A 25,198-nucleotide genomic window follows, 5' to 3' on the forward strand; every position below is an offset into this window, starting at 1 on the left:
GGCCTCCTGGTGGCGCTATAATAGGCCAATGTGAAAAGGGCATTTCTTCTTAGGCCTTGCACGGCAATCGGACACTGCATTCATGAGTTGAGGCATTTTGTTCCAAAAATGTGGTTTGCTAAATTAGACCAGCTGGTGGCGCTATAACAGGCCAATGTGAAAAGGGTGGCATTTCTTCCTCGGCCTAGTGGGAATGTGCGTGAAAAATTTCACCGAAATCGCACACTGCGTTCATGACTTGAGGAATTTTGTTAAAAACGGACCAATCCTGCAAACTTTAGAAGCCAATGTTAGCCAAGTAGGATAGAATATGAAGTATCGGACACATCCATCTTGATCACATGACTATAGAGAGACTGTGTACCGATTTGCGTGATTTTTGAACAGAATCTGAAGGCGCTCTAAAAGGCATATGTGAAAAATGCACGGCAAAGGCTTTTCCTTGGCCTCTAATATAAGGAGTGTGCATGCAAAGTTGCACGCAGATCGGTGCAGTTATAGCTAAAAACGTGAATCGGCCTGTTATAGCGCCACCATGAGGCTGATTTGAAAGTTTTCAAGTGACAATTCTTCCTGGGCCAAGTGGGAATGTACGTGGAAAATTGCACGGAAAGTGCATGTTGCGTTCATGATTTGAGGCATTTTGTTCAAAATAAACCAATCCTACTAACTTTGGAAGCCAATCTTAGCCAATCAGGATGGAATATGGAAAATCGGACAGATCCATGTTGATCACATGGCTATAGAGATACTGTGTACCGATTTGTGTGTTATTTGGAGAAAATCTGTAGGAGTAACATTAAAAAATGTGTTTTGCAAAAGTCGGCCTCATGGTGGCGCTATGACTGGCTGATCTGAAAAATTTGGGGCAGAGGTTCTGCTGTGGCATCCAGGGAGCGTGTGTGTGCAGTTTCACAGCGATCGGGCCGACGGTGGCGGAGATTAGCTGGTCACAGACAGAAGGACGGACGGACGGACGGACGGACGGACACACGGACGGACGGACGGACGGAGGGTAAAACATACTCTCTCGCCATGCCTATCGGCCTGGCGGAGACAATAACGACCGGCAGAAAGCGTATAAGCGAGACACAGACAGAAGGAGAAAGAGAGACATGCGTCAGAGAGATCATAGAGGGAATGTCCTTCCAACCTTCAACCTTCCGCCTCCTTCCCTAAATAAACCTTTCTGTAACCCGTCATTTACTGCCTCATAATACACACCATAACCTTCCACCACCAACAGACTCTACACCTCCATTTCTCTCTCTCTCTCTCTACATAATAAAGAAAAGCAGTAGCAGAGATTTTCCACACAATAACTTTGGATCCTTTAATGGGGGGGGCGAAAGGTCCAATGACCAATGAACCAATCAGCCAGGTCTGTAGTGTTAAGTGAAAGTAATGAATTGGAGCGGCACAGAAGTACATAAAATAGCATTCCCCGACCCGTGTCACTGAGGGAACCATATGGGTCTGGGAACTGAGTTGCCTGCTTTGCAAGAATCCCTGTGATGTCTCACATTCGTTTTTATTTGCCAGTATTTTACACACAACAGTGGTTATGGGAAGGCAATTTAAGCCACTTAGTTGTTTATGTCAATAGGATTAGCTATAATGGCATCAACTGGCTGGATGTCTTGTAAGAGAATTTAACTACAACAGGCTGAGAGCTGCTACTGACTGTGAAGCCTGCATGGTTAAATGCTCCATGTCGCCTCACAGTATGTAATGAGCGGCACCTTGACTGCAAGTGAGTTCAGGTTCTGAGCTTTTATGAAGTCCTGAGAACAGACGCCGGGATGAGGTTCTTTAGCAGTGAGCCACAGCAGGTAGCTGACAGTCGTTAGGGACCGACATCCAATATCTCTGCTCTCGCTGACGAATCAGGGAGGTTTTCTGACGTCCCACTTACTTTCCCCTGGGAAATGTTTAGATCTGACCATGTGGCTTAAAGTATTTACAGCGGCACCACAGTGTTATCATCTCGCAAGCTTCCCTGAGGATGGCAAACGCAACTAATAGGAGCGATATGGCCAAGCAGATGGCATTGGCATACAACAGATGCACCCACTGCTTCTGGAAGCTTCGGTTGTTTGTTTCGAAAGAAAGACAGCCAATTCTTTTTTGTTGGGGGGGGGATACAGTTTGGGGGTCTGAAATACAGTTTTCCCCATAGGTGTAGTGGTTTGGAGTTACATTTGAAGAACTTTTCTAATGGTTTCTCTTTTGGCGCAACTTATCTTTAGTTACTCAGTCATCCACAATAAAGACACGTTTATAGAGGAATACTTTAAAGCAGCAAAGATAAAACAACACACGCATCAACTTTTTTTTGCCACAATATCGCAAGTTGAGTGGCTGAGGTTTCGGTCATTATTAAGACACATGGACTATACAGCTATTTACATCATCCCAACTGCTCTGCAGTTTGAAGTCCCCATAGCAACACATAACACACGATTATCTATAATACAGCCTTGCATTGATTATAGCACCTTTAAGTACCTCTAAGGTTTCCATATATTGAGAATTGATGACACATTGTCTTACCTAGATATTCAAAGAGAAAAAAGGACAAAAGTGACAAATTACTTACTTTGAATTTAGGTTAATTAATGACTGGAGCATGGGGAGTCGTTTTGGCCATGCACCTCCTCCTTTCTTCTCACTGACTATCAATTTGGATCAAATTGTTTGTGATGAAGTAGTCCCCATTAAAGTGAACCCTTCCCGAAGCACTGTCTCATCCTTGCTTGATGAAAGTAAATCTGTGTAGCAAGAGACAGCCAACTTCCCAACACCTCATCTTTCTCTTGGAAGAACCCATACCTCAGAGAATGAAAACCGTTTTGGAATTTATTTTTCCAATACCTAACCATTATGCAGATTAGCTTTTTTTTTAAAACAGCTCAGACGTACTCCTCACAGGAGGCTGGGCGCCACCAGGTTGCCATTGAAGGTGATGTAGACATCCACGTCGTCGCTGTAGATGGCGTTCTCCCTCTCTCGCTTGTACAGCCTCACCCAGACCTCGTCGTTGAGCGCCAGGTTCAGCATGACGCTTTGGCTCTGCATGATGGACCTTTCGCTGGGCTGGGAGTACAGGATGACCTGCTCCTTGTCGTTGTGCATCAGGTGCAGGTAGGTCTCCTTGAAGTTCCACGTGTGGACGTTGACGTTGAACAAGTAGACGCCCGGGACGTAGCAGTAGAACTTCCCCTTGAACATGTTGAAGTGCTCGTGCAGGTTGACGAACACCGTGTCGAACACCATCGCCTGGTAGTAGTCCTCGCTGTGCAGAGACTTGCGTCGCCCCACTGAGAAAGCGGAGTGGGGTATCTTGCAAGCATCTCCGGGGGCACCTGCTTGGCCCTTGCTGCCTTTAGGTCCCATGGGGCCTTGATAACCTGGGTTGCCTTCCGGACCTGGCTTGCCAGGAGTTCCTTTGTCCCCCCGGTCTCCTTTATCACCTGAGGGGACAAGAAGAATCACATGTGTTATGTTATGTTATGGTTATGAGCCCTTCAAAATGATTATTTTTTTTCCCCACTAGCAGAGTGGCTCCCCAGAGGATGGCCCCTACTGGTGGCCAGTAGGTGACCCTGATATTGTATTTTGTGTTATTTTTATGTTGATGAATTGAATACATAGGAACACAATGGAAACAAGTCCCCAGGACTTGTTTGTGTTATCCTTTTAGCTCAAATGTCTGACTGTACCTCGTGCTGTTTACATTTCTGTCTAATTAAGTATTCAATCAATCAAAAAAAACTACTGGCCCCCTATTGGTGACCCAATGGCCTTTCACCTCGCACCACTCTATTGTCAAAACTTCCACTAGCCACACAAGATATCTCAAAATGTAATGGGCAAATTACCATGTAACGCAATGTGTCCAGCAATGATTAGCAATGATTACTTTTAATGATTCCAAACTTTCCACTTACACATAAGTTATCTCAAGCTCAAATGGGCAGATTGCCATGAAATGTTCATTTCCCAAGACTTGCACACAAGATATCTAGTATGGCAGATTGCAGTTTTCACACCCGGACAATGTCCAGAAAATAAGATTCGGGACACTGTCCGGAGTTTCCCTTTCATACATGAAGCATAACCGCACACTGTTTTCACTTGCTCAATTAAAGGAGTACAATTCTAAAACTATGCAACATTTGAAAGATTCCTTTTCAGGCAAACATGTCCACAGTAAGATGAACATTTTAAAGTATGAATGAGGTTACTAGGCGTATGTATGTAGTTGTAAGCCTGCCTTTAAATGTCCATTGCCGCATTAACAATGCATGGGGCGCTTAAAGTTAAATATCTCCAAAACTACAAATGATTTCAAAGAAAAAATCTCAAGCATGCATGTCCACAGTTAGGTGGAATTTTAGAACTGTGAATGGAGTTTATAGGTGAAAGTGTTTTTTTGAGGTCCCAAAACCTTCCATCCGCCTCCATTATAAATCTCTGAACTTTTAAAGGAGTACAATTCTAAAACTATGCAACATTTGAAAGATTCCTTTTCAGGCAAACATGTCCACAGTAAGATGAACATTTTAAAGTATGAATGAGGTTACTAGGCGTAAGTATGTAGTTGTAAACCTGCCTTTAAATGTCCATTGCCGCATTAACAATGCATGGGATGCTTAAAGTTAAATATCTCCAAAACTACAAATGATTTCAAAGAAAAAATCTCAAGCATGCATGTCCACAGTAAGGTGGAATTTTAGAACTGTGAATGGAGTTTCTAGGTGACAGTGTTTTTTTGAGGTCCCAAAACCTTCCATCCGCCTCCATTATAAATCTCTGAACTTTTAAAGGAGTACAATTCTAAAACTATGCAACATTTCAAAGATTCCTTTTCAGGCAAACATGTCCACAGTAAGATGTACATTTTAAAGTATGAATGAGGTTACTAGGCGTAAGTATGTAGTTGTAAGCCTGCCTTTAAATGTCCATTGCCGCATTGACCACTGGCAATGGATATAGAGCACCGAAGTGTGACGTCACTGCCAGTAGAGGGCCAGTAGAGGGCCCAAGACTCAAGACCCAAAAGAGTCTTGAGTCGAACGCATTAGATCCAAGTAGACATCAAATTTCTCTTTTGTGCCTTAAGTCCCAAGACTCAAGGCCCAAAAGAGAAATTTGATGTCTACTTAGATCTAATGCGTTCGACTCAAGACTCTTTTGGGTCTTGAGTCTTGGGACTCAAGGCCCAAAAGAGAAATTTGATGTTCATACTTTCTGCGGTCTCTTGCACGCTCTTCAGTGAAAGATCAGATAAAGGTGCAAGAGTCGGGTAAAAGTTTTAAAAGTGCGCCGGTTGGATTTGAAACGGGAACCTTCTGGTTGCAAGTCCTGTATCTAAACCACTACACCACAGAGGTCCTTACCTATTTTATTGACTTGTGTGGAATTTTCTTAAAGATTAGATAAAGGTAAAAGCCCCAAGTAAAAGTTAGAAAGATGTCCTTGCGGGATTTGAGCTCAGGACCTTCAGTATGCAAGGCCTGAATCTTAACCACTGCTCCACCATGGTACATACTTTCCATGGTCTCTTGTACGCTCTTCAGTGAAAGATCAGATAAAGGTACAAGAGTCAGGTAATAGTTGGAAACCTGTCCTGGTTGGATTTGAACCGGTAACCTTCTGGTTGCAAGCCCTGTATCTAAACCATTGCACCACAGAGGTTCTGACTTGTTCTGTCAACTTAGCCTGGCAAAGTCTGTACCCTTTTCCCTTTAAATATTCATTGCAATTGACAATGCATTGGGCGCTTAAAGTTAAATATTTCAAAAACTACAAATGATTTCAAAGTAAAACATCTCAAGGATGCATGTCCACAGTAAGGTGGATTTTGTGAACTGTGAATGGAGTTTCTAGGTGAAAGTGTTTTTTTGAGGTCCCAAAACCTTCCATCCGCCTCCATTATAAATCTCTGAACTTTTAAAGGAGTACAATTCTAAAACTATGCAACATTTGAAAGATTCCTTTTCAGGCAAACATGTCCACAGTAAGATGAACATTTTAAAGTATGAATGAGGTTACTAGGCGTAAGTATGTAGTTGTAAGCCTGCCTTTAAATGTCCATTGCCGCATTAACAATGCATGGGGCGCTTAAAGTTAAATATCTCCAAAACTACAAATGATTTCAAAGAAAAAAATCTCAAGCATGCATGTCCACAGTAAGGTGTAATTTTTGAACTGTGAATGGAGTTTCTAGGTGAAAGTGTTTTTTTGAGGTCCCAAAACCTTCCATCCGCCTCCATTATAAATCTCTGAACTTTTAAAGGAGTACAATTCTAAAACTATGCAACATTTCAAAGATTCCTTTTCAGGCAAACATGTCCACAGTAAGATGAACATTTTAAAGTATGAATGAGGTTACTAGGCGTATGTATGTAGTTGTAAGCCTGCCTTTAAATGTCCATTGCCGCATTAACAATGCATGGGGCGCTTAAAGTTAAATATCTCCAAAACTACAAATGATTTCAAAGAAAAAATCTCAAGCATGCATGTCCACAGTAAGGTGGAATTTTAGAACTGTGAATGGAGTTTCTAGGTGAAAGTGTTTTTTTGAGGTCCCAAAACCTTCCATCCGCCTCCATTATAAATCTCTGAACTTTTAAAGGAGTACAATTCTAAAACTATGCAACATTTCAAAGATTCCTTTTCAGGCAAACATGTCCACAGTAAGATGAACATTTTAAAGTATGAATGAGGTTACTAGGCGTATGTATGTAGTTGTAAGCCTGCCTTTAAATGTCCATTGCCGCATTAACAATGCATGGGGCGCTTAAAGTTAAATATCTCCAAAACTACAAATGATTTCAAAGAAAAAATCTCAAGCATGCATGTCCACAGTAAGGTGGAATTTTAGAACTGTGAATGGAGTTTCTAGGTGACAGTGTTTTTTGAGGTCCCAAAACCTTCCATCCGCCTCCATTATAAATCTCTGAACTTTTAAAGGAGTACAATTCTAAAACTATGCAATATTTGAAAGATTCCTTTTCAGGCAAACATGTCCACAGTAAGATGAACATTTTAAAGTATGAATGAGGTTACTAGGCGTATGTATGTAGTTGTAAGCCTGCCTTTAAATGTCCATTGCCGCATTAACAATGCATGGGGCGCTTAAAGTTAAATATCTCCAAAACTACAAATGATTTCAAAGAAAAAAATCTCAAGCATGCATGTCCACAGTAAGGTGGAATTTTAGAACTGTGAATGGAGTTTCTAGGTGAAAGTGTTTTTTTGAGGTCCCAAAACCTTCCATCCGCCTCCATTATAAATCTCTGAACTTTTAAAGAAGTACAATTCTAAAACTATGCAACATTTCAGAGATTCCTTTTCAGGCAAACATGTCCACAGTAAGATGAACATTTTAAAGTATGAATGAGGTTACTAGGCGTAAGTATGTAGTTGTAACCCTGCCTTTAAATGTCCATTGCCGCATTGACCAATGCCAATGGATATAGAGCACCGAAGTATGACGTCACTGCCAGTAGAGGGCCAGTAGAGGGCCCAAGACTCAAGACCCAAAAGATTCTTGAGTCGAACGCATTAGATCCAAGTAGACATCAAATTTCTCTTTTGGGCCTTAAGTCCCAAGACTCAAGGCCCAAAAGAGAAATTTGATGTCTACTTGGATCTAATGCGTTCGACTCAAGACTCTTTTGGGTCTTGAGTCTTGGGACTCAAGGCCCAAAAGAGAAATTTGATGTTCATACTTTCTGTGGTCTCTTGCACGCTCTTCAGTGAAAGATCAGATAAAGGTGCAAGAGTCGGGTAAAAGTTTGAAAAGCGCGCCGGTTGGATTTGAACCGGGAACCTTCTGGTTACAAGTCCTGTATCTAAACCACTGCACCACAGAGGTCCTTACCTATCCTGTTGACTTGCGTGGAATTTTCTTAAAGATTAGATAAAGGTAAAAGCCCCAAGTAAAAGTTAAAAAGATGTCCTTGCGGGATTTGAGCTCAGGACCTTCAGTATGCAAGGCCTGAATCTTAACCACTGCTCCACCATGGTACATACTTTCTATGGTCTCTTGTACGCTCTTCAGTGAAAGATCAGATAAAGGTGCAAGAGTCAGAAACCTGTCCTGGTTGGATTTGAACCGGTAACCTTCTGGTTGCAAGTCCTGTATCTAAACCATTGCACCACAGAGGTTCTGACTTATTCTGTCAACTTAGCCTGGCAAAGCCTGTACCCTTTTCCCTTTAAATATTCATTGCTATTGACAATGCATTGGGCGCTTCAAGTTAAATATTTCAAAAACTACAAATGATTTCAAAGTAAAACATCTCAAGGATGCATGTCCACAGTAACTTACTATACTTTCTGTGGTCTCTTGCACACTCTTCAGTGAAAGATCAGATAAAGGTGCAAGAGTCGGGTAAAAGTTTGAAAAGTGCGCTGGTTGGATTTGAACCGGGAACCTTCTGGCTGCAAGTCCTGTAGCCTATCTAAACCACTGCACCACAGAGGTCCTTACCTATTCTGTTGACTTGTGTGGACTTTTCTCAAAGATTAGATAAAGGTAGTAAATTTATTTTTTCACCATTGGGTCACTACCGAAACGAAAGTTGGTCACTACCGAAACGAAAGTTAAATCCGAAAAAATCACTAAGTGTGGAGGCCAAAATCGTCCCCCCAAAAACCTGTTAGGAGTACGTTTCAGGCAATTTAGAGTTGATTGGTAATTTTCGTTTCATAAAATTTATTTTACCGAAACGAAAGTTAAATCCCAAAAAATCACTAAGTGTGGAGGCCAAAATCGTCCCCCCAAAAACCTGTTAGGAGTACGTTTCAGGCAATTTAGAGTTGATTGGTAATTTTCGTTTCGGTCAAATTTATTTTACCGAAACGAAAGTTAAATCCGAAAAAATCATTAAAGCCCCAAGTAAAAGTTCGAAAGATGTAAGATGAACATTTTAAAGTATGAATGAGGTTACTAGGAGTAAGTATGTAGTTGTAAGCCTGCCTTTAAATGTCCATTGCCACATTAACAATGCATGGGATGCTTAAAGTCAAATATTTCAAAAACTACAAATCATTTCAAAGTAAAACATCTCAAGGATGCATGTCCACAGTAAGGTGGAATTTTTGAACTGTGAATGGAGTTTCTAGGTGAAAGTGTTTTTTTGAGGTCCCAAAACATTCCATCCGCCTCCATTATAAATCTCTGAACTTTTAAAGGAGTACAATTCTAAAACTATGCAACATTTTAAAGATTCCTTTTCAGGCAAACATGTCCACAGTAAGATGAACATTTTAAAGTATGAATGAGGTTACTAGGCGTAAGTATGTAGTTGTAAGCCTGCCTTTAAATGTCCATTGCCGCATTAACAATGCATGGGGCGCTTAAAGTTAAATATCTCCAAAACTACAAATGATTTCAAAGAAAACATCTCAAGCTTGCATGTCCACAGTAAGGTGGATTTTTTGAACTGTGAATGGAGTTTCTAGGTGAAAGTGTTTTTTTGAGGTCCCAATACCTTCCATCCGCCTCCATTATAAATCTCTGAACTTTTAAGAAGATATTTTTTACTCGCAACAGTTCAGTCGAGGACCTTCAGGTATCTTCAAGGTCCATGACCAAAACGTATTTATCATTATAATTTGCATGTATTCATTATTTTCTTTATTAAGCAAGTGAAAACATTTTTGTATTTGTTGATCTGTGTGTATACTCCTACACACCTGTCACAACGGTTTTATTCAGGTGTGCCAAAGATTTGAATCATGAAGTATACAACAGGAGATTGTCCATTACAGATGCATTCTCACATACTGGAAATACGTTTGATTTAGGCGAGGGGTGGTGCCTGGGTAGAGCGCACAGGAAGGAAACATCTACTGTAACTAATCCCAATTAACGACTCGAGAGAGACATATGAGGATGAGATGCAATGCAATCCTTTAAAAAAAAAAAGTACTTCCACAGAACATAACTGATGATGAGAAAATAAAATGTGAAATATGCATAAGCTCATGTTCCTTAATTGAACAAATATGCAGATCTCCCCATGCACAACAAACAAAGATGTAAATACAGATCAATCAAACCACTATTACATTTGGAAGTGTATTACACATGCTCAAGGGGGTGCAATTTGAGGGTGCAGTTTGCAAAAAAAGAACAGGGGTGAATATGGGAATACAGAGTGGGACAGCAATGAACAGTGTTGAAATACTACCCTTAGTCTACTGCAGGTTGTGAAACTACTACAACTACAAAAAAATGCTGAATTAATAAACAGCTTCAGCTGCTTTGACCACTGTTTTTCAGATAGACATAATTTCAGTATCTGTCTTCCAATTAAACTATGTAAACACGCTTTGTTAGCTCATTCTTTTGCAGTCTGCGAGTGCCGTGCTGACTCATCCCAGCTTCCAGAGAGCATAGAGTTTAGATGGTTGGCTGCATTATCCAATAACTAAACAGATTTCAATTCATATGTAACTCATTCCGACCAAAAAAGCCAAAAACAAAGGATCCACTTGTGTGTCCTCGCTCCAAGCTCTTTGGCTCCTCGACAAGCAAATTATAAACGAGGTGTCAATTTGTCTCTTCAGTTTTCTTCCGGTTTCGTGCTATTCCCATAAAAATGTCATCAACTGGCTGGCTGTGAATTCAGCAGACAATGAACAGCTCTATGCACACATTGAGCCCATGGGGCTCAATCCCGAGTAAACACTTTGTACTACGGAGCTGGCAGTGTCAGGTCTGTTGCATGTCAGGTCCTACTGAGTTGGACATTTGCATACAACCCCTCCGGTTAATGTCTAGATACTGTAAGATCAGGGTAGCAGTGCATGTGTGAAAGCAGCTTCTGTCTTGTTAATAAAAAAGATGTCAGCTCACATAAATGTCATCTTCATTTGTATATATATTAGATTGTGAACCTGAAACAAACTGTATTCAGAGAAGAGGTCACCAAAAGGTAAGCCAGCAAGAACGCACCTGGGTGTGCACATGAACATGCGTACACGCACAGACAAGCATGCACACTATGCTGATTCAGGGCTCATACTGTATTTATGTATTTATTTTCTCATTTTTAACTATATTCATTCCCTTTACTATTCTTTTATTATTATTATTTTTTTAACTCTTTAAGTAATTTTGTGATGCATTAAAAGTAGCTTATAAGTAAAATATGTCTTGTCTTGACCTTACCTGACATAGCCTGGTTTGAAGCACGTGCACCAACCAAAGGACATTATTCATTACTTTAAATGTTTTAGAAAAGTGTTGCTCCTTGTGGAGCTTGCGAAAACATCTGTCAAGCTTTCGTTGAAACCCAGGTGTGTTGAAACTTGCTCACAAGTACTAATAAACTATTCTGTGTGAATGTAAAAAAATTAATAAAATGTTGCATTGCATGTTCCCAAAAAATAATCTATGTATCCTAGGGGATATATAGATTTCAATAATTAAACAAAACACCAAATATTTGGTGAGCTTAAATTTGGTGAGACAAATATGTGTGTTTGTGAAGACATTTTCTTTTAATCTGGTTTGGATCTATAGTGTGTTTTGATTTGTTTACAACAAATCAAAACACACTTGTGTAGACTGGAAAAAAATCATCGTCACCAATGTACATATCTAACCAACTCAAACACGAAATCCAAATTCAATGACCGAAAAAAGGAATAGGCTGAAGCACAATTATTCTTTGCCTATCCTTTACAATCCTTAAAAAAAAAATACTAATAATAAACTTAAAATATACTGCAAGATAAAAGAGAAAAAAAGAAAGAAAATGTTTTACTCAAAACTGTACTCCTAAATTATTTTACTTTTTAAAGCTTTTTTAAATCTCCCCTGAGATGTACACAACTTCAACCCATCACTAAGGCTACTCCAACGTTTGTCTAGTTCTAGAATTGGTTTAATCTAAAGTTCTAAACACTTCAAACAGGACCTAATGCTGTGGGTCTGACTCAGGTATCTGACTGAGCAGGTCTAAGGAGCGTAATCCCTCTCATCCGGCGAGCCCTCGCCCCTCGGGATCAGCTTTTAACACCTCTGTTCTGACTAATCCAGGCTGGCAAGCTATAAGACCAAGACCTCTAGGCTCGGTTTCACAGAGAACTAGGTTAAACGTTGGTGATCTGGAGTAAGATCCTCCCAAAATGGAGCCATATTTGGCCAACTGTGACCAATGACCACAGAGCCCTGAGGAGGAATCAATTTCCCTCAACCAGTGAATGTCAAACTTTTCTAATTTCAAAGACTCACAGTTTGGTATGCTTTAACTCTGAGAGTGTACACAAGGAAACCAAATGGACCCTAAGGGTCCATTTGGTTCCATTTGTACACTCACAGAGTTACAGACCCGTAAGGGTCCATTTGGTACAGTACCTAACTATCATCAATCTTGTAACTGGACCCCCTGAAACCCTCACAATGACCCCTGTCCCCTGTAACTCTGAGTGTACAAATCGCCACACATAGTTGAACTGATCCCAGTGTAAATGAAAATGTTCTCCCAGGCCTATGTCAGATTTCATGTTAATCACCAAGGATTAGGTTAGGATTTGGAAAAGAAAAACGTCATCAGATCTATTCATGAGGTGAATTTGACTCCATAATGTACCCACCCTCCACAAGTAGATGGAAATTAACCCATTTTGGGGGGGAACCCCTATTTGTAACTATACCATTCAGAACGGGAACCCCTTTTGGGGTTCTTGTTGCTATGTACAGTATATAGCAACAATGACATTTGTTGTCATTTTTGAAAACTGCGTTTACACCTCAGGTCTAAATGGGTTAAGAAATTAAACATTATTTCACTTTTATTAAGTCACTCAAACTCAAAGAACCTATGAAGAAGGTCGTAAGCAAAACCTTTCCAGTGACTTTGCTCCACCAGCGTGCTGAACCAGATTATCGCCTTTTAAAATTTACTAGGTTGAGTGCAGAATCTTTTCATATCTGTTGTTTAGATTAAAGCTGCACTATGTAACTTTCTTCTTCTACCCCGGATTTGAACCCGGTTTCCTGCGAAAGTGCAGACATTTTTACCATTGAGCTAATAGAGCCTGCCTGTCAACGCACACACAGAACACACAATCTTGCAACATATTGTATTAACATACTCTACCATATAGATTTGACAAAAATACATTGTATTCATATACAGTATGATGCATACAAAGCATCACAATGTAAAGAACTCAAAATCGTGCGATAACAATTTCCAAAAGAAAAGTTTATTTTTATTTATTTATTTTTTTTGTTTTTGTTTTTTTGTATTTCTTCCAGGGGGTCCCCGAGTGTTGGGACCCCCGCAGACCCCTGTGGAACATGGCGGACCCCTTCGGCTGTTTTTTTTTTTTTCATGAAGGTGTTTGCTTGTTTCTGGCGCAAATGTGGCAACACTGATATTCAATATGGGGGACCCCCGGGTCCCCTGGGAGTGTCGGGACCCCCGCCAAACATCGCGGACCCTTTTGGACCCCCGCGAAAGATCGCATGCAAGAGGTTGCACATGAACTCTGCAGCCGCACTGAGGCGCTCCAACACAAACACTCTGATGCTCCCCTAAATCCATTCCAGGGTTTGAAAATACCCACTTGACAAAGGGGTGACGTGCATCACCGTTCCAATGACCAATAAACTCCACTTCGGGATTTCGCAAAGACCCACAAAAGCGTGCAGTAGTCCACACACACACACACACACACAGCGTGCTGACAGCTAAAGGGAACTAACCTCGCGTCCCCAGTCTTTCCACCTCGGAGGAAATAAAAGGTAACAAAAGTGGTGTACACGAAATGTTGTCCGCCTCGCGGTGTTTGGGTCTCGCTGGGCGGTGGTCAGCGATGACGCTAAGGAACAACATGGCCGACCGTAATGTTGTGAGTTTGTGTTGGCCGCAATTAATTATGCTTCGAGGGGGCAGATGTGTGCTGAACAGTGAGAAGTGGCCTACGGACTGCGTGAAGTAATTGTGCGCGTTGTGGCTTGTGTTGTTAGTGACATTGATATGTTGTTTTTGTGTTTATTCCGACACAGTGACACGGAAATTATGGGTTTTGGTTTGTGCAATGTATTATAGGATATCCATTCAGTTGTACTTGGAAATGGATGAGCATTCTGCGATGAGTTGTTCTGAGGTTTGTCTGTTGGCTCCCTCTCTCTGTGGTTTGCGGCAAATCAGTACAATGCTGTGAGAGCAAACAAAACTGCACACACTCGCATGTACAGTACACACAAATACACAAGTCCCTTTTTTTGTTTGTTTTCTAATGAATGAGTCACTGGAACAACCCTATGCACAAAAGCTTCGTGCGTGTGTGTGTGTGTGTGTGTGTGTGTGTGTGTGTGTGTGTGTGTGTGTGTGTGTGTGTGTGTGTGTGTGTGTGTGTGTGTGTGTGTGTGTGTGTGTGTGTGTGTGTGTTTGTCTGTGCGTGTGTGCGTGCATGCATACATACGTGTGTGCGTGTGTTTGTGTGTATGTGCAGTGCATGCGTGCACGCGTGCGTGTGTGTGTATGTGTGTGTGCATGCATATGCGCATGTGTCGTGTGTGAATGCGTGTGTGGTTTCTGCCACATAAGCAGGTTCGGTGCCAGGTGAGAGAGCCTGTTGGGGCCTTCCTCCTCGCTGCACAGCTGCACATCAGATATGCTGTTCTGCTGTACTCAGGGTTTCATTGGAACATGAGAGCAAGGTTAAACACAACACAGCTCCTCAGCCTCAGGGGTTAACACAGATGAAGAAATGGAGCTAAAGTGTCCTGTGTGTGTGTGTGTGTGTGTGTGTGTGTGTGTGTGTGTGTGTGTGTGTGTGTGTGTGTGTGTGTGTGTGTGTGTGTGTGTGTGTGTGTGTGTGTGTGTGTGTGTGTGTGTGTGTGCGTGTGTGTGTTTGTGAGACTCATGCATGAACAGTTTGCGTGATTGCATGTGTGCATGTGTCAGAGTCTGAAGGGATAGAGAAAAACAACTATGCGTTTTTGTGCGTGTATGCATATAGATACAGATGTTTGTGTGTGTGTGTGTGTGTGTGTGTGTGTGTGTGTGTGTGTGTGTGTGTGTGTGTGTGTGTGTGTGTGTGTGCGTGCAGCTATTCAGAAGATGAAACTGAAGTGCAAAGCCATATTCTTTTTCTTTCTTATTCTTGGTTTAAATAGTTGAGAGTGGCTGTAGGGTCGACAGCGGGTCAGAACAGAATTGGAATCTCCACTTATGACAGGGTCACCAGATAAAACAGATTGATGACGCATCATTTGGATTGCTATGGTTGGCTTGGCCACTGACTCACACATATTAGATACACGTGTTTCCACAAAGCCCTGCTCCACTTTGATTGTGTTGCTTGGAGGAAAGAAAGTCTGCTTTTATGCCTTTCCGCCTTTGCTCTCTCTCTCTCTCTCTCTCTCTCTCTCTCTCTCTCTCTCTCTCTCTCTCTCTCTCTCTCTCTCTCTCTCTCTCTCTCTCTCTCCTTTTTCTCACTGGCTCTAGGAAACTTGGATGTGAACGCCACACATGTAAACGCACACACAGAACACACAATCTTGCAATAAACTGGCTCTTAATCGTCCTGGTTAGATAAGCAAAGCAGATGTAACTCATACATGCTGTCACAGGCTTGGCCGGGTTGTGTGGGGTTATTGTGAGAGCATTAAATTGATTAATATTTCAGAACACCATGTTCATGCAAAGTACCATCATACTTGTTACTGAAACCATAGCTAACCATGATGTTTTGGCCCTTCTAGTGGTGGTTCTCTAACGCTGAATTCACATCAGCAGTAGTATTCTATGTTCCGTGAAAGCGGCATTGTTCCATGCATTGCCTATCTATGATGAAGAGCGACATCGCTGCAGCAGGAGCCAGCAAAACGTTGAGTAAAGTTCATCATTTTTGCTGCCGTTTTGAGGTACCTGCCATACCTTGCCATACCGAATTGACGCCCCTGACCCATTTAGTGACAAAATGCTTAAACAATTATTGCTACCGCTGTTGGTGTGAATTGGGCGTAAGGTTGGCTATGTCTGTCAGTTGGTGGGTTGGTCAGTTGCTCCATCTGGCCAATACTTTACTCCCAAACAATATATCTCAAAAGCTACTGGCAGCATTGCCATGTAATTTGTTGTACACCTTCGCAGAGGATCAACCCTACTGATTATGGTGTCCCCATGGTAATTGCTCTATTGTAGCGGTTCTCGCCGGCGTGAGAGAGACAGAGAGAGAGAGAGAGACGCACGCACGCACGCACGCACGCACGCACGCACGTGCGGCGCACACACACACACACACACACCACACACACACACACACACACACACACACACACACACACACACACACACACACACACACACACAAAATACACAGATGCACTCATTGTCTTTATATTGGTAGCCACCCTGTAAATGACATGTAAATGTTAGTCGTGTTTATCAAGAAACGGTAAAAAAAACTCCTCATACACACTCAGCTCCGCGTCCAACACTGACCGAGAACAAGCAGCAGTACAAGACCACACACTCACACCAGCCCTTGCAGAGGCTGAGGTACACAAACTGATTTTAGCTGTTCATAAACGATTTACATTACTTAGGACTTACTGTATGTTCAATATGAGCGGGTGGTACAAATACATGGACAACGGTTCCATTTGGTTCCATGATCTGTACCCTCACAGAGTTAAATTTAGATCGCGATGTAACATTACTGAGCGCCGCGGGGAGATCATTCTCACATACAGACAACCAGACCATAACACTGCGATAGAGAAAAACGTCAGGGTCGGTGGCCCTGGCGAGAGCTAGATCAAGAAACTCCCGTTGTTCTAGGCTAGAATCTCTAGAACTTCTAGCAACATATTTCGGCTAAATGCTTATGGGCGGGTGGTACAAATACATGGACATTTGAAAACCCCTGCTCTAGCATCACGATTAGCCAAATACTTCCATTTCATAATAAAGGATGCAAGACTGGCTCAGATACACATTATCATTTATTGGGAGCTCTGAGGAAGGCTCAGTAAGCGTTCCCAATAAATGAGAATGTGTATCTGAGCCAGTCTTGCATCCTTTATTTTGGAGTGCCGCTTTTTCCACTTCGGTGGTATTTGATTCAAGTTATATTTATAGCTGAGCACCCACTGCCTAAACACAAAAGGCATCCAGAGGAAGCGCACCTGCTTTTTTTTTCTTACTTCCATTTCACACTAAGAAATCTCAAAATCTAATGGGTGGATTGCCATCAAACTTGATTAGCACATTCATGCTATTTTGATATTGGCAAATCAATTAACTGTTCTCTAGCACCACCCTCAGGCAAACTTTAAATGATTACATTTTAGCCACCATAGTGACAAGGATTGCTTGGTTGGTTGGTCATTTGGTAGGTTTAGATTTGTTTGCACAACTAGAGATGAGTATTCATACAGGATACACAATATACTGTACATCTTTCACAAGTAAGATGGTTGTTGGCTCCCATCTCAGTTGCAGACCCTGCTTCTATTAGTATCAATCTGCCTCACCTTTCCTCTCTGGCCAGTGTGACAGCCCCAGAGCCTGTGGCCTTTCTGTGTGTTGCCAAGGCTATGTAAAGAAGGACAGGGAGGGGAAATTAATATTCGATGGAATGCACTGAAGTCAATGAGAGAGGGATCAACAAGCATAAGAATAAACATTATTTTATTAATGAAGATAATCGGTTCAGGAAAATACTAGAACACATATCACACATTTCTGCAGTCTTGTTTTTTGTATATAGATATATGTTATTGAGGTGTCTAACAGCACAGAACAAGTGTAGTAGTTGCAGTAAGTAATGTGTGGGCTGACATCATGAGACTGTCAACAGCCTGTTAAGCAGTTCTCACAATGACAGCCCATAATTCCCAGGTAGTTACTCCTCTCTCTTTAGATGTACTAGATACCTCAATAAAATTGTGTGCACATCTAAAAACAAGAGATGCGAAAACAACGTGTGATGTTTCATTTTCCTGAACTGATTATCTGACAAAGACCAAATAAAGGTCAAAATATAGTTTTTTCACCCGCTTGTCCACCCGGATCTCATTGATATCGATGCATTCCGTCAAACTTCTGGCTCCAGTTTGCCTCCCAGGTGCGCCAAATGGCTGCATGCCAATGGCGTAAAACATTTCCGTTCCTTCTTTACATAGCCAACGTCTGTTGTGTGTACTGTGTGTGTGTGTGTGTGCAGGTCTTTGGCTGGGTGAAGCTGAGGTGGCTTTGAGGTAATTGGGAGCACCTGGCCACTGTTTCCCTTTCTTAAGCCTGCAAACGTGTGTGGGTCCTTACAGCCATCACCCAGATACGCTTGTCTTTGTGTTTCCTTTTCTTTAGTGTTACACTGCACCTCACATTACACTGCATCAACGCACTCTCATACACCACTGATCCTGACTAACAAATATCAATGTATTTGTCTCTGTGGGGGTTTTTTTCTTTCTTTTTTTTTATCCCACGATTTTGTAACCCATTTTTCACCCAGTGCCAATGCCTAAGCTTGTAATGCTGGGCGCTACTCTCTCTCTGCCAGCCTGGGGAGAGCCCCGAACTGAGCAGGCTGCTGCTTATCACCTGACATGGGGGGAGTTTCCCCGGTAGGACGTAGCGCGTGGAAGGAACACGCTATTCCAACCAGTTCCTTTCCCCTCCATCAGGCGCCCCGGCTGACCAGGGGGAGGCAGTATAGAGACCAGGATTACTGTTTTTTGTGAGGGTACCTACCCTATAGGGGACACGGGGAGAACATGCAAACTCCACACAGAAAGGCCCTTTCGCCAACCCCACCTATGGCACTGATACGGAGGAGAGAACACGCCCCCGGCAGGAATAGAACCCAGAACCTTCTAGCTGTGAGGCAACAGCACTACCGACTGCGCCACCGTGCCCCACTGTGAGTTATTTTAATGAATAAATGTAAGGGTTTTTTTTCACTGAAAAGTTTGAAGTTTGAAGTTTCAAAAATGTGGATCTCAACTGAACAGAAAACAGAGAAAGTGAGGAGCAGCAGACAGGAAGTACAGTAATAAGACGAATCACCTTCCTGTGTCAGGTTGTACTGAAAGTTCCCAGAGCGGCAGATCAGGCTTGTGTACCTTTGAGGATGGTCATGTTGATGACAGTGCGGACCTCTGGTATGTGCACGGTGGATGCCGGCGGCTCCAGGTGATCGCAGCATCGCCTGCAGATTCTGGGGGGAGGCCTGATGGACGGGGAGGGGACACAGCAGGCCAGGGGGAGGAGCAATACCACAGACAGACACACCTTCAACATGGCTATAACACCTGGGAGGGGGTGGTTTGACAGGGAGAGGGGGAGAAGGCATGAAAGAGGGAGAGGGGAGGGAAAAAAAGAGCGAGGTAATGGGTTGGTGGGATCATTCAATCTGTTGTCTTCTTGGTTTGTTGTATTGTCTGCAATTCTCCACCAAAGCACCTGTGATATCATTTTTGAGGCAGGTAGGCACACTGGCATTAGAGAGAGGTTTTTATTTTTTTAAATGTCGTCAATTAAATTAAGTTTCCTAACTCTGACTGGGGAGGGAGTCTGGGAGATAAGTGGGTTATTGCTCTGAATCTAATGAGCATTACATCCTGATCTGAAAGAAAATATTCCCAAAAAAATAAGAAACAAAAATGAAGTTTGTTATGTTCAGCCTATGGACGATCAAAATCTGTTGTAAATATTACATTTTGATGGTGTGTCATAATTAAACTTAATGTTGATTTGGCACACTGACTATCAAGAAAATAAAAACATGGCACTTCATGTTAACATATTGATTGCCAAGATCGCATTGATGTGTTCTTTCAAATGCATCACTTGATGGCCAAGATCGCATTGATGAGTTCTTTCATTTCTTTTGGAAAATTCCACAAGGGGCGACCTAACACAGCTTTGGAATGATCGATCGATCGGAAGCCATCCGCTTCCTGTTTGGGATTTTCAGAAAAACAGCTGTAACTCAGTTTCTTTTTTTTGCATTGAAAACCACTGAAACCGTTTTCAGCGGGCCAAAGCCCCAAAATGGCGGATCACGGTTGGAAAGTTGTCGTTCATATGGATACACAGATCCCTCCGCTAACCCACGGGGACTATTTTGTTTGTGTTTTTGGGACACAATGTCGGTTCCACAGCGTTTCAAATATCATCGGATTGAGATAATTATACGCTGGCAAGGGGATAGAAAACTATGTTTAATATATTGGCAATCAATGTGTTAAAAAGGTTGCCGACCCCTGGTGTAGAGACTACTGGTTCTCAATGTGGGCCTGGGGACCCCAGGGGTCCTTGAGGTGGTTCCAGGCGGTCCCCAGCTAATTGATAGATAGTTAAGAACCAAAGGAACAACTTTACGGGCATGTAACATAGAGAGTGTACAAATGGACACTCAAAGAGTTTCATTTACACTGAGGATTTTACAGCACAGATTAGGGTCCCAGTGCTAAAAATCATATCACATGGGGGTCAGTGGCCTAATGCATATCAAACTGGAGGTCCTTGAAATTAAAAAGGTTGATAATTACTGCCGTTGGCTATTTCCTGTGTCTGTCATCATTAGCGTAGCTCATTTCCTTGTGTCCGCCATGAGATCCGGCCGAGTCATACCAAAGAAGACTAGTATACAAATGGGACCCAATGCCTTCTGCTTGGTACTCAGCATCAAGGGTTGCATTGGGGGTATAAGTCCCTGTGACATACTAGCATCATGTCCAGGGGGTGCACTTGTACATCATGGCTGGGGGGTGTACTTTTGTATCAAGCTGTGTCACGCTACAGAAACAGGAGATAGGCCACCTGGTATAGAAATATAACTACAAAACGTGACTCCTCTCTTTTGTTTTCCAGCTGAAATTCTCCCGTTAAACACAGGGAGAATATGCTGTGTACGACACAAATGTTGATATTCTCTCCATCTTGGACGTGGCCATCCATATATACCCACACTGTTGATTATGAAAATATCGACAGCAACGGGAAACACTCAGGGTCATCATGAGCTCACATTGGGCCAACACATGAAACAACATCACGACCGCTCATGAAGAGACACTGCCACGGACAATTTGACCTGTTGACCCAATTAGCACAGAACCTCACTCTAGTATGCATCACACTCTCTCTCACTTCAACGTGTGGACACACACACACACACACACACACACACACACACACACACACACACACACACAGCCCATGTCTTACCTGCATTTGTCAGTCTGAGCTTCAATGCACCTGGTTTTAGTTAACTGTCAAATTAGTCAACACACGCGCACACACGCACACGCGCACGCACGCACGCACATACGCACGCACGCACGCACGCACGCACGCACGCACGCACGCACGCACGCACGCACGCACGCACGCACGCACGCACGCACACACACACACACACACACACACACACACACACACACACACACACACACACACACACACACACACACACACACACACACACACACACACACACACACACACACACACAAACACACACACTTCATACAGAGTGTGGTAATAGAGTTTGGCAGGGAAGTGGACACAGTGGGAGCTGTAACCAATCACTGAGTTACATCATCAGGCTGAGAGGTAGCATGAGGAGAAGGGGAAGAAAGGAAAAAAGAAATGCACCAGAGAGGAACACATCAGGAGAGAAACTCTGGTTCTCAACGTGAGAAGGACCCCAGGGACCCCCGGGGTCCTCAAGGACCCCAGGGGTCCCCAGCAAAATGATTGATAGTTAGAAACCCATTAACGTTGAGGATTTTACAGTGTAGATTGTGGTCCCAGAGATGCTAATAATTATATCAAATGGGGGTCCATGGCCTCATGCATATCAAATTGGGGTTCTGGAAATTAGAAAGAAATCACTGGTATAGTTTACAATATCATATTCTTGGATATCTTGGCTGAGGTCGTTTAGGCCCAGAGAGACAGTGTAGTTCAACATAGTGCACTACATCAACTTTTAGGAGCCCTTGCTCCATGGACCTTTATACCTTGGCTTTCGATCCCGTTTGAGAGTTTCTATGGTCTATGTTTTGTTTCGCTGTCTGCCGTCTAGTATTTTTGAGTGGTGCCAACCACTCCTATATCTGACTTTGTGTGTGTGTCCGGGTGTATGTCCAATAAACAAACATTGATGACAACATCAATACGATACGGGGCTCATCAAAGGCACCACTCTCTTCACACAGGGTGTGATTTTTCAGTGATGTGTCTCCTTTTGTTGTTTATTTTGTTTCTTATTTTGCTGTGCTAATTAGCTCAGCGGGAGCGCGCCATTGTCTGTGGCGCGGGACGACCCCGCTCTTCAATGGAAAACCTCACTTGTAGTGTTTTTGCTGTTGTTTTTCTGTGTTTTAGCTTACCCAGTGTATTTGGTTTTTGATTTTCTGTGCAGCACTTTGGAAACCTTGAGTTATAAAATGTGCTGTATAAATAAAGTGGATTGGATTGGATTAGATTTCCTTGAAATTAGTGGGATAATTGTAGTCTGAAGTTTAATGGAGAGTTGGAGACCATGAGGTCATCGAGGTCAATTTGTTTTTGTTTTTCCATTATTATACCACTATTTCCGAGAAGGAAAAGAAAAAAGAAAATTTCTGAAAATGTTAAAAACTTTCCACATACAATGACATGCCCAGAATAGGGACCCCAGGTTGAAAGAGAGCCTGTGTCGTCGCATGCTTGAGTCCCCAAGTGATTTATTATTATTATTTGATGAATTTAACTTAAAAACAACACATACATGATAAATGTATGATATTTCCTGACTAAATAAATATTCATTGAGGATAACACAGACAAGTTATAAGGCTAACATTACCATGTGGCCCTCAACAGTCTGGGAAATGTCATTTGGGGCAAATGAATGAACGAACCTGCATGCTCTCTCCTTTCTCGATGACAGCTATGCTTTCCAGTCTATAGCTCTGCATACTGTATCAATACCACTCAAAACACTGCTGCTCAGTGACTGCGCCACCCTGTTCAAATATACTGTAAATATGTATCACACTCGGGGTGTCGCTGACAAAACGTATGGTTGCTCAACAAAGTCTTTATGTAGGCAAACATAATGCCAGCTGTGACATATGTTACCATGTCATGTGTGAGAGGCAAGCATATGGCAGAGGATTTAGTCAGCTGAATATTCTAAATTCTCTGGATTGCCCTGCGGTATTGGAAACAGAAACATGCTGTTCATGATTCTAAAGTGGAGCACTTGTTTTCAAGAGTCAAGGGTGTGTAATTATAGTATTGATTTTGATTGAGCCCTATAGGGCACACTAATCAACCCTGGCTTTATATTATGATTGTTTCCAGATGACAGGAGACATCGTAATCAGTGACAAGTTATGTCTTGTCTCTTAACTCAACTTGGGTTATACTCCGGGTTTATGAGGCTGTGCCCAACCCTCTCCCCTATTGAAAATAGCTGATCTGCAAGTTCACAACACATTGCGATACATTGTGTTGTGAATTTGCAGATGCAGCTATTTTTGTCTCACACATCATGTATTGCTCCCCTCAGCTCTGTCCTTTGAAACTGCAATAAAATAGGAATACCAGGAATATAAACCTAATAGGAAACCCAAGCCAATCCTTTCTCTTTCTTTCTTTCTTTCTTTTCTTTTTTAAAGATTTTGTTAATGCTTTATTCAGAGAGAGGGGAGACGTGCGAGACATGATGGGAGCATCAGGGTCCATGATCAGTGCTCTAACGAGCCACCAGGCACCCCACCCAATCCACTACTTTGCTAAATCTGCAAGAAGACAAGACAGGATGGGGATTAGAGATGAGACAGATAAAGAGACATTGGAGACAGTGGGAGAGATCTGAGATACAGGGGTTCTCTGGGGTTTTACAGTGCCGGAGAAGAATGTTAACAGTATTTGGGTTGATGGATGGAGCATGGCTGTGTGAGAGTGGAGCTGTTTATCCCATTCAGTATTTCTCTCTCTGTCTTCCGCTGGTGGTAAGAAAAAGAGTTCAAAGTTTCCCATGGAGTTCCACTACAATCACAACCAGAGTGAGATGAATTGCACTCACTCAGCAGAATCTACGCGTTGCACATAAATTATAGGCTCTTCCGCTCTTTACGCATGTGTCCTTCACTGTCGAACACGAAATGTGAAATAAAATGAGTTCTACACACGACCAGTGGTGTAAAGTAACTAAGTATATTTACTTAAGTACTGTAGTTAAGTAATTGTTGGGGGTATTTTTACTTTACTGTCTGGAGTATTTCCAATTTTCCATACTTTTACTTTTACTCCACTACATCTCAGAGGCAAATATTATACTTTTACCCCACTACAATTATTTGAAAACTAGTATCTAGTTACTTTGTAGATTTTGATTATTATTACAAAGCATACATTAGCCACTTCAGCCATACATTTCGGCCATTTGAAAATAGCAGATCTAGTCTACAAGCTCACAATGCTTAAGATGCAACTCACTTGTAGATCTGCTATTTCCCAAAGATGTTTTAAACATTGTACGTTGTATAAACTTTGAAATGGTGATGAGTAATGCATAATGAGTACTTTCTACTTTTGATACTTTAACTACATTTTGATACCAATACTTTTGTACTTTTACTCAAGTACATTATGAATTCCAGACTTTTACTTGTAACAGAGTATTTCTACAATGGGCTGCAATTGAATTGCTGAATGACAGCAGCTCCGTGCAGGAAATGATGGATTAATTTAGGAGCCACGTCTGCAAAGCCGGAGCATCAGTTATTGGCACCGATATGATCCAATCAATGATCCAAAGAAATCACACGTGACGTAACCTATCTGCATGTAAGAACGAGTATGACAGTATTTTCATCAACTTTTTCATCATCATGCTGAAACTGCTGCGACTTGTGAACAACTTCTCTCTTTAAACAAAAGACTGCGCGTCTGAAAGCTTGCAGCGCGCCTCCTTGGGCACTTTGCCAACAGCTTTCTGTGTAGACGTGTCAATAAGTGTTATTTAAAAAGAAATGTCGCTGCTCTAGGTTGAAATGATGTCAAAATGTTCATTCACTTACCTTGTTGAGTTTCATACAGCAGCGGTGTTCTGTTCGCACAAAGTAAATCAGACAGCTGCTTGTGTCAAACAGCTGGACGCCCCCGGTGTGGCAGCAGTTGTGCGCACGTTGCACATTGTCTCC

The 25,198-nt window shown here is 42.2% G+C and overlaps 1 protein-coding gene across 1 annotated transcript; it reads right to left on the bottom strand.

The window, feature by feature from the left end:
• Nucleotides 1–2,277: 2,277 nt before the first annotated feature.
• On the bottom strand, nt 2,278–25,198 carry c1qtnf6b (C1q and TNF related 6b). Its single transcript, XM_084076171.1, has 3 exons — nt 25,076–25,198; nt 19,115–19,303; nt 2,278–3,473 (listed from the first exon to the last, which is right to left on the bottom strand). Exons 2-3 carry the CDS (start codon nt 19,290–19,292, stop codon nt 2,926–2,928), a joined length of 726 nt encoding a protein of 241 aa, XP_083932297.1. The 5' UTR covers nt 19,293–19,303; nt 25,076–25,198; the 3' UTR covers nt 2,278–2,925.

This window comes from Gymnoscopelus microlampas, assembly GCF_963454915.1.
Source record: "Gymnoscopelus microlampas genome assembly, chromosome: 2".
Classification (NCBI taxonomy): Eukaryota; Metazoa; Chordata; class Actinopteri; order Myctophiformes; family Myctophidae; genus Gymnoscopelus; species Gymnoscopelus microlampas.